Genomic DNA, 11,158 nt, shown 5'->3' with positions numbered 1-11,158 from the left:
TTCTACTTTAAGCTATATTGTGCCTCATCACATATTAATACTTCTATGAACAAAATATCTCTTATTTTGAATGGTAGGCTTAATAGAACATTTTCCATTTCTATTACACAATCGTTAGCTGGAGAATGTAGCTGCTTAGCTAGATTCAGAATTAGCTTGGTCAATAAACTTTTATAATGATCAGCAGATTATCCAGATAGCAGATTAAACAGTGAACAGGTCTAGAAATGTTTATAGGAATCATCTAAGTGAAAGAAGATAAAGAAGAAATTTGGTACCTCGTTTTAAAAGTGATTAGAAATAAATATGTTTAACACAAATTTGATTGTGTAAAATAATTTCCAAATACAAACTTCTTTTCTAAAGTGAATACTATATAAATATTTCTATAACATTTTTAAATTGAACCCAAGCAAGATTTGTGCTGCAGCAGCATTTCAAATATTTCAATTTGTAATTTTGTGATGAGATACAAATTTTGTGATTAGAATGTAAAAGACTTGTATTCATTATTTTGATTAACCATAGGTTAGTTAATCAAACTAATGCAAGCTATAACAATCCCTGCATCTTGACTAATGATCCCATGCATATATAATGTAAAAACCATGCAGGTTGATCAGTTATGTTTTTCTTAGTGTGCGTACATATGTGCACACATTTTAACTATTAGGTTCTGAGTGGCTTTTACTTAGCTGTGTTTTAAAATGATTAAATTCAAATATGAACTCTCATGCAAATTAGGCCAAACATAGTTTCTGTCTCCATGTATTTGCTACTAGAGCTTTTCTTCTCAATGAAAGAAACAGAGATTTCAGCAAGTAAATATTTGCCATTCTGAAAAATAGATTTTATTTAGAAAGACCAAATTTATTAGCCAATGGAGAATGTTTCAGAAGTTAGTAATTTCATGGTGATAATGATCAACAGAAGAAACCACAAGATTAAGTTCATCATTTTATATAATGTTAATAAATGTTTTGGATTTCAGCCCTCTGATGAAATGGCAGGTTTACATGAGAGCCCACATACGTGCTGCATTCACCAGTTCTTGATGTATACCTCTGTATACAAGGATTCGACAGCCTTCTGGCCTGCCGCATCTGGAACACAGTGCAAAGCTAAGATTAGAGTAACCTAAACGGAGAAGAAGAAGGGAGGAAGAGAGGAAACGACAGGGAAAGAAAAGAACTGCTGATAGCCACTAGTAGAGTTATCCCACCACAAAAATTGAAAACACACCAAAGACAAAAAGGAATACCCATTCCCAATAACCTTTCCATCAGCCAGAATGCATTCATTCCCAGAGAGAGCTTCTAAAGAATTGTGACAATTAATTAGACTGTTCAATTTTTGCAAAAAAAAAAAGGTGATATTTGGTGTAAAAAATACAATTGTTTTAATATCACCATGCTGTATACAAGCTAGAATAAACTTCTAGTATATTGACAGAAATAAAAAAACAATATTGCTATAAATGAATAGCTAAGAATAGCTTTAAAAAAAGAATCACCACAGCACTACATTATAACAATTATATACTCAGTAGTATAAACGTATGTTCGATTGAAAAAAATATGCCATCTATGGAACAACCACATAATTACTGACACTTATTACAAACAGTTTGGCAATGTTAGCCATTGTAACGCCAGCTGTTCAAAAAAGAAACCTAGAATATTTTTGAATTACAAACTCTGTGCCAAGAGGACTGAAAACTAAAAGTTTCAAAGAATTCTATTCCAAGGTGCTTTAAATCAATTTAGGGATGTCTCAAGCACAAAATTCAGAAACGATCATATAAATTCAAAAATTTCATTGTGGTCAAATTAAGAGAGGATAGTTTAACATCTAAATATTAAGATAATACAGAAAGACATAGTTTTTTTTTAAAGGTTAGTATTGAATCAAAAATGTAATAGTCTATGCAAGTTGTAATGCATGCAAATGTGTTACCCCAGATCTAAGAAAGGGTTGACTGATAAAAGAGTATGTACAGTACTGATTATTTGTTGAAGTGTCATAATTTAAGCTGTTTAAAAACATACGGAAGCTGCTGATCTTCCAGGTCCCCGTTGGGCTACTATTGCACCAGAAATTGCTTTAATCCAACTATGCATGTCTTCTGGACTATCGGCCTAAAATAAAAATGTAAAACTTTTGTGGAATTTCAGTTTTAGATTTAAAAGTATTTTAACTATACAATATAAGAATATGTCAAACATTTTCCTCATGAACAGATTTAAAACATTTAATCTAGACTAAAAGAAACAGACTTTTTCATGAAAAACATGAGGATTTACTACAATAGTGTATTTAAAACACAGTTCATGACATCATGGTCACTATTTTGGAAATAGTTATATTAAGCCATTTTCTACTTCCTGTAAAGAAAAATCCTGGCAGGTGACCATAGCTATTTTCAGATATTTTTCAATGAATAGGGATATGAAAAGCCCATTAATAATTATTACAATTTCCTTGTTACCAACCTAACTACTGAAGAGGATTCATCAGTATGTTATTTAACCTCAAAATGCACTGAAATTATGTGAATAATTTATAATGTTCTAAAAAAGGGGGAAAAAAAGAAATTGAAAACTTCATTGGGAAAAAGAAAAAAAACTTTATAAAACTCAAGTAATTATAATGAAAAGGATAACACTGCCAGGCAAAAAAAAAAAAAAATCTTAGAAAATCTCAGAAACAAACCAACAGACCATTCGTAATGACATGGCATCATCACAGCACACAGACCAACTAAAACTCTCCAAAACATCTTATATAAACAAAGATACTCAGTAATCAAAAGAAAGAAAGAAAGAAAGAAAGAAAGAAAGAAAGAAAGAAAGAAAGAAAGAAAGAAAGAAAGAAAGAAAGAAAGAAAAACCAGGAGTCATCACATGCAGTGTAAGGACTGCAATAGCTACTATGTAGGACAGGCAGGCAAAGATTAGCAGAGCACATCTATAAATACCAGCTACAAGCAGGAAGATATGATGAAAACTAAAACTTACAATACATGGGATAGACTCAACTATAATTTCAACTGGGAAACTATGAACATCCTAGATCAAGCTAAATCCAAAAATTCTGGGGAATACTTGGCTGCTTGGCATTGAGACAAATCATCCATCAATAGACACATAAACCACATTTTCAAACCATCCAAAAGAGATAATTAAAAAGCTAAGAAGGAAACAAAAAGACCAAGAATCCATCCTTTCCAGCAACCACCATCTAGATAAATTAATATCACAAATAATCAAGCAAAAAATAATATCCTAAGCAAGGAACTGCACCAACGAGAAACCAATCAACACTGGCAGAACAAGATATTCTAAATAAACAGGGAGCAAACCCCACACTTATTTGTACTAAAGATATTACCTAATTATGTAATAAAATATCTGCAAACAACTGTTCAGCAAAAACCCACCCTGAGCTACACATATTCTCTTCTATTAGTATAGCACACCACTGGAAAAATCCTCTTAGCAGGCTTTTTAAGAAGTTAATCAAATCATTTCACTAGACCAGTTATGTCACTCTAAAATACAGAACATGAAGATCTAACCTGAGAATGAGAATCACTCAGTTCTACCATACTACTGAGATATTTGTTACCAGCCGGTGGATAACATAGTTCCACAGTACCTTCCTTGATATTTATGAAACTCACTGCCCTGACCAAACAATATTTTTAATAAATAGTAAATCATGAATGGACATATGGCTTATTTGTAAAAATGGTTGGGTCTTGTGTTTCTTAAACCACCTTTAAAAAGTCATGGATATTTGCAATCAGATGTTTTGCAAGTTGGATGGCTAATTGGTTGTGGTAGAGAGCAATCTTCCCAGGTTATCTTCTGATAAATGGATATTTTATTGCTAGTCACCAAAATAGGTATTTTGTGAATAGATAGATTTCCTCACAATAGACATTTTGTGAAAATGCCTACTAAATGCTCTCAACTTCAAATGTTCCCACTAATTCTCTGCAAATTGGGAGCCCCTAGTTCACACTTTTTTTAGTTGCAAAATTAAATTAGTTGTGGCCATATATTTGAAAGGAAATGGAGTCTGTTATCTTACGTAAAATGCATAAATAGAAGACTTACTTGTACATAAAATGTTCGACAAGTTGTTACAATTTCAAAAAGATTGTCTCTCATCATAATATCACTGAAAAACATACAAAAATGTAAATGTACGTATTGTTAAAATCAAATTCTAGCTCATGTATCTGGCATAGAAAAATGCATTCTATACAGTTTTAAAGTATCTGCTTTGAAAGTAATTAAATTACATATAGGGAGTTCTCATTTAATTATCACTATTAAAACCAGCAACTTTAAGCAAAGCAATCGCTAAATGAAATTGCTAGTGTGCTTATGATCTTATTTCGGCTTCTCTTTGCTTTAGGACCTGCAAAGATCATAAATTCAAGGACTGATCACAAAATTATTTTTTTCACCAGCACTGTAACTATAAATAGTTGTTAAATGAGGACCACCTGCACTATATAGATAATCCTTGATTTATGACAATTGGGAATTTCCGTTGCTAAGACAGTTGTTATACCTGATTAGTGGACTGTTTTTTTCCCTAGTTTGTTAACAAATTACTTTAGCTGTTAAGTGAATCACATATTGTTAACTGAATCCAGTTTCTCCCATTGACTTTGCTTGTCAGAGCTGGCTAGAAAGGTCACAAATAATGATCTTTGGCCCCAGGACACCACAATCATTATAAATATGTACATGCTGGTTGCCAAGAGCCAAAATTCTGATCACATGATTGTGGGAATGCTGTAACAATTGTAAGTGGGAGGACCAGTCATAAGTTACTTTTTTCAATACTATTGTAACTTTGAACAATCACTACAAATGGTTGTAATTCGAGAACTACATGTATTGTACACTATAGCATGTAATATACTCTACTTCCCTTCTTCTACCACCAGCTCAAAGCAGTTACATTATTAAGACTCTAGATAAGCAAGTTATAGCCACTGTATTTGAAGTTATGACCAGACCGGCTAGTGTTTAGATTATACGTAGATTATTATCATCTTTTTGGCACAATCTCCATAAGGGTGATAATCAGACAAAGACAAAGCTAAGACATATACCTGTACTTCCAGATTTACCTACTGTCTCCTTCTTTCAAAACTCAAGGCAAATATGTCCATTGCTGAATCTTAACGTAACCTTACTCCTCAAATTAAACAAGGCAAACATGGGATAAAAATACATAAAAGATGTCCTAAGAAACTTTATAATGCCATAAAAAAATCACCTGGTAACTTAATGAACTGCACACTTTGATGTATTATTTGTGTTTATAGCTAGGAAATCTTTAGGAAAGAGTTTATTTAGCCCCTGACTGATTATACGTTCTTTTACAAAGGCATTATTTCAAATATCCTGAATAATGCAATTAACCCTTTCAAAATAATATATCTGATATAGCCTCCTACTTTCATCCATCCTTCTACCCAAATGCCTTACATAAGAACGTAAGCAGTTTCCTGATGAATGACACCTCTGGCCATCTAGTCCAGCAGACTATTTTCACTGCGACCAACCAACAGCAAAAGAAGACCACTAGTCGTCCAGCAGATGGCTTTCAGAAGCAGTCAAACTGCTATCAAATACTCACTGTTCCCACTGACTTTCATGAATTGATCCAATCCCTTTTTTAAAGCCAGCGTAGCATTTTTGGCACCATATACATCATTTTATACCTGCTCACATTGAATGTCATTTGCCATTTTGATACTCACTCCATTAATTTGCAGACATCCTTTTGAGCTCTTGGTAGTCTTTACTACTCTGAAAAATTTAATATCATCAGCAAATTTGGTTCCTCTACTAGTTAGACTTAATTCCAGACAATCTTAAATGTGTTAAAAAGCATCAGTCCTTTCAAGTCATGTTCAAGGTGACTATTTCTCTGCAGTTTTTTTTGAAAGCACTCCTTGGAAATGAGTTGCTTTTGTCTTCTGATTTTTTTAAAAACTGCCCAATCTAATCATATTATTACTTGATCATAAAGCAAATTAAATGCATTAAATGATGATGAGAAATAGAATGACCAGGGTTTCTTACTACAATTACATATGATTTGATACCTTTACAATTCTCACCTTTGTTTACATTCTTGGACTTTGTGAACTTCTTTCAGTGGTATAATCCGAAGAGGCTCCTTATCCTGAAAAATTAGAATCATTAAAATTTTAGCAAGTAAATACTAAAAATATGTGTTGTACAAACCTGTTTTGAAGGGAAAAAAGCCGAATAGAAAATTTATTGACAAAATAAAAGCTATATGGACACATTTTCTACGTGAGTTTAGTTAACAGAAATAACCCAGTTTCTTCCATTCCAGGTTGATTCCCTAGAGAAAGGAGGAGCCCAGAAAGAATTGAATTAGCCAGTTAATATCTTAAGAAAAGGAGACTGAACAGTTTATTTCAGTATTCCACAATTAACATTCTGTAAAAATAATACAGGTGTCCTTATTTAGTGACTGCAATTGCGGACCAACAACTTAATTTTAAACAAAGCAATTCTTAAGTTAAAAAAAAAAGTGACAGCAATTGTGCTTTTGATTTTACTTCAGCTTGATTCCAAAGTGGTAAGTAAGCCCAAACGGCAAGAAAAGTTTCTGGAACTTGACTCATAAGAAACTGCGTAAAAGAGTAAACCTTATAGCCCTTTTTCTCCACTACTCTGGCTTTGGAAAGCTCACCCTGGTGCTGGTATAATTAGCAATAAGACAATGTTTCTTAATGTTTTTCCTCACCCTCCCAAAGTCATCCAGCATTCTTTTATCATGCTGCCTCTTCCTTCAGCTGAAAATCCTCCCTGCTGAAATCCCAAGCAGCATTTTCAGCCCCTGAATGAGACACTTGTGCATGGCCTACAAAAGGCCTCCCAAGAAATTCCCTACCCACCTAAGGTAACCTGTGCTCCTCACCTTACCTATGCTGCCTCCCTGCTCAGAAGCTAAAACTCTAGCTTAGATTTTGGCTCCTTCTCATCTCTAGATGGTTGAAAGAGCTGCCTGCCAAAGAACGTCAAGTCTCTTTCCTGCACATTACTCCACCCTGAAGTTCAGGTCGCCTGTTCTTGCACTCCTCCACAAAGGTGCAGAGGGAACATCTTTGGTGGGGTGCAAGAACAGACCTCTGATCTTCAGGATCTGAGCTCTGTTTCTCTATCCCACTAGAGGAGTTTAGTTCCCCTCAGCAGGCAACTCTTTCAGCCAGCCCCCAGAAACCTCCTCATGGGGAATCCTCTTAGCAGATGGAGGCAGCATCTTATAATCTTCCTTCCAGCTCCCCCACTGACTTTCTGGGAAGACAGCAAAGATTGCAAATGGCAATCACAATCACATGATCACAGGGTGCTTTACAACCTATCATAAGTATGAACATGACTATGGGGGGGGGAGGTATGGTGCTACATTTTATGACAGACTGAAGTGCTTTACAAGCCATCAAGCACCTTTTCCAAGGCCACTGTAACTTCAAACCATTGTTAAACAATGGGTGGCTATGTACAGGACTACCTATAGTGAAAAACTGATTAGGATGTCGTCGATTTCAGGCAGTAGCTGAATGGCAGGGAGTATTCTAACCAACTAATTAAGGTCACAAAGAGCAGAACTTGTGGCTTGCAATTTTTAGGGACATGCTGCACTCTGGAAGAAAGCAACTCAGGAAAAGTTTACTTATTTAGGCAATCTCTCCGCTCTGACAGAAAAAAAAGGGGGGGGGAGGTCAAAATTACTTTTTCATTACTGTCACAACTGCAAATGGATGCTGTCTATGGCAGTTACTAAACAATGTATCATGGTTACCAAGTGGTATTACACTATAATCATCTTCGTCCTTCTTTATTGCTTTATAGATAATATAGTAATGTTTTATTGGAAATTACTTACATTCACCAAAATTAGATACCTACTATTGCAAAACTTTGCTTACATTAAAAGACCTTTTAAAATAATCTAGTTATACTGGTAGTACACATATTAAAAACATATTGAGACACTCAAATGTAGTAAAATAATACTCCAAGGAGCTTGTTTAATACAGTAATCTAATTCAGCCATATAACTAAACTAGGTTGATTGATAATTGCTTGAGTACTTGCATGTTTCCTTTCATTTCAAGTATCTTTTATTTCTTTCTTTATTATGTACAAAACTGAAATGTAACTAAGCAGAACTAAGATTCGAAGCAGGAGACCTGAAGAACACTTCAAATATCATTTCAGGTATACCTTCAGGATATAAGTTCCCACTTTACAGCACTAAAAAAGAACACATGAACATATTTGAAAACATAATAATTTGTGATAGAATAAAAGACTGCATAAATGAATTAATTTTTATATTGTTTTCTTTCATGTACTATGGTTCAGAAGGTATGTATTGATTTTTTTTCTCAAACTGGCAAACTATAATCTTTCAAAACCTTTTCTGGGCGCCATCATGTGGTTGCTGTAAGGAAAGCAAGTGCACACTGTTAACTCCAAATGAAGTTAACATGGTAAAAGGACACTTCAGATACATTTCATATTTCAAGAGCAAATCTGTTCATCTGTTCTTTCACATATTAACTGCCAGAAATGTAACTACAATTACATCTTCAGAAATAGTAAGTAGTGGCATTTATTTATTTTTCTTTTATCATAATGCTTCACTCTGATCAAGATCCTGCTGGATGAAATTATGTTGTGTTGTGTTTTAGTATAAAAATTTCAGAAATGGAATACTTCTTGATGTTCTGTTGGTTATTAAAAAGTATATGCAACTTGAGAGTTTTGAACATCTTCACTGAAATCCCTTATTCTTTCTTAGGAATAAATATTTGCAGGATTGTTTCCAAGTACTTAATACCGGTAATTATTATTGATAATTCATTCTGTAGCCCATTGACATTATAGTCCAGTAGTATCATATATAGGAAGAATTAATCACCTGTGAAATTTCTTAATTTTCATACTTTTTTCATGCATCCTGTTTAAACAACAAAGAATGTTTAAGAGCTAACAGCAAATCTGAATCTAGTACCTCTCATACAAGATTCAAGGTGTCAGTTCTTCATTGGAGTCTAGACAGGAAACCAAAACCATAAGTATTCATATTACTTTCATTGTAAGATTCTTGCAAGTATGAAAGCATTTCCCTCCCCCCTTGCTTTTATTTTCCAGAGAACTAGAAGGGTTCCTTCAGAGACCTTGTTCACCTTTACTCCTCCTGTGGTCTGAGATACTGATACTTCTTATCAGACTGTTCTCTAGGCTTTAGCTCTTCCTCCTTCCACGGTTATTCTCACAGCCCATAACACAAGGTGACGAGGAAATCATTTTAAAATAACTGACATTTATTCTTGACATATTTATAATTTATTAAATATTTTCAATTATTTTTCTAAAATAATGCTTAGCAACATAAACATATAAGCTTTTGCTTGTTAAAAATTTGCCTGTTAAGAGTTTTAGACACACTCTATGTAGATAAAGAACAAATTAAAATGTTATCATTAGCTTATTTCTTTCAATAGTGAGTGTACATATGCAGTACTTGATATTTGGAGAATATTTTTTCCCACATGGAACGGTATGCAAATTGCTTTGCATGATCCCATCTATATCCAAGCATTTTCTGGAATATACTGGTAATAACATAATAAAGATTTCTAAATCTCAGGAGATTATAATCCGCAAGATAACTCATATATGGTCAGCAAATTTCATAAAGCAAAACATAATTCCCAACATTAAGTTAAAAGCAATCTGAGAGTTTATTTTAAAAAATGAAGCTGAGCACCTGTATGCAATGGGCAGTGAAATCAACGAAGAAAGTAAAATAGTATTTTCAGGGAAAGTTCAATGTTGTAAACATATTTAATTTAATGTATTTGGTTTAAATAAAATTTTAGAGTCTTAAAATTGTTTTTCCCAAAGAACAATGCAAAAGGCTTGAGGGCAGAGCAGGGCAGTCCATGATTTGCCCACTATGTCCTTACAATCTTCAGCAGAAAGGGTTAGCATGCTTGTGCATATGGGGGCACCATTATCCATTATAATAGTAGCAATAATAAAATTCCCACAATAAAGCCAAAATTATATTTTATTAAAATGGAATAGCCCATATATTCTAGAGTTGGATCTCTTGTTATATTTGCAGATTGTACCGCTGCTGAAGCACAAATGTCAGTTCCGATGCATTAATGCATAAAGACAAAAGACAAGAACTTCAAGGAATCAGCTGTAACACCCCCACAACAGAAGCAGAGAGACACAATTTGATCCACCTTGATATTATGGTGCTGGATATTCTCTTACCAATGGTGGATGAGACACAATCTGAATCATGAAACCCCCTTTCTGAGATGCTCCTTAATTATTAGCCAACTTAGGCCATTCTTCCACCTTCAGGTGACAAAATGAAGGTTGAAATATGTTCCCCCTTGATAGAAAGAAAGGGTCAATTGTAAGATTACTGAATCAGAGCTCCAACCCTGCTGAAAAACCATTACATTCTGAGAGCCTATAAGGAGAAGTCAATGAAGTGTCCCCTTCAAAAAATTGATGAGTTGATTTTGTTTTGTATTTTATTTTCATTGATAAAACATAATAAATATATTTGACAAAAAAAAAAAAGGTGAGTTGATGCAACCACGGAGGAATACTCTTCAATGACTAAAAGGCACGTTCCTACTTTAAAATCTCAAACTCTCTCGCTGTCATTTCTTCAGGCAAACTTTATGCCACTATTGAATAATATTCATTCGCTCAGGCAGAAAACTTCTCCTCCTGTTATACTTCCCTATCTCCCACATAGTGCTGATACTGCAGACATTTTTTTTGTTATAATGCTGGATTCTTCTCACCCTAAATATCTAAACAGAGGGTAGGATGAATAAGAATAATTTTAGAAATCTATTTTTAAAAGTATCAATTCCTCATCAGGGCCTGAAGCATGTTTCAAAGGAGAACTGTAAAACAGGTCCTTTTTCTGTTGTAAGGACAATTATGCAAAGCTAATCTACAAACTCTTAGCCACTGGAGATAATAGGAAGACCAACCTACATGACAAAGCTATCTACACTGAAAAAAAAACCTGATTATTTCTCATC

At 33.9% G+C, this 11,158-nt stretch overlaps 1 protein-coding gene across 2 annotated transcripts in view; it reads right to left on the bottom strand.

Moving 5' to 3' along the window:
• The window catches only part of PLEKHA1 (pleckstrin homology domain containing A1), a 39,105-nt gene that overhangs the window by 1,652 nt on the left and 26,295 nt on the right, over positions 1-11,158 (bottom strand). The window contains exons 9-12 of one of the 2 annotated variants that reach the window (XM_070945730.1): positions 6,152-6,216; positions 4,122-4,185; positions 2,049-2,138; positions 1,063-1,103 (exon numbers count right to left, since the gene is read on the bottom strand). In XM_070945730.1, the coding sequence (XP_070801831.1) occupies positions 1,063-1,103; positions 2,049-2,138; positions 4,122-4,185; positions 6,152-6,216 (260 nt within the window). The remainder of the gene's footprint in view (positions 1-1,062; positions 1,104-2,048; positions 2,139-4,121; positions 4,186-6,151; positions 6,217-11,158) is intronic. The other variant, XM_070945729.1, reaches the window with a different exon arrangement.

The sequence above is a fragment of the Pituophis catenifer genome, unplaced genomic scaffold, assembly GCF_029215685.1.
Source record: "Pituophis catenifer annectens isolate HBS135680 unplaced genomic scaffold, rPitCat1.0.hap2 SCAF_6, whole genome shotgun sequence".
Classification (NCBI taxonomy): domain Eukaryota; kingdom Metazoa; phylum Chordata; class Lepidosauria; order Squamata; family Colubridae; genus Pituophis; species Pituophis catenifer.
Note: the sequence above shows the minus strand (reverse complement) of the source record. Positions and strands in the feature narration are given on the sequence as shown.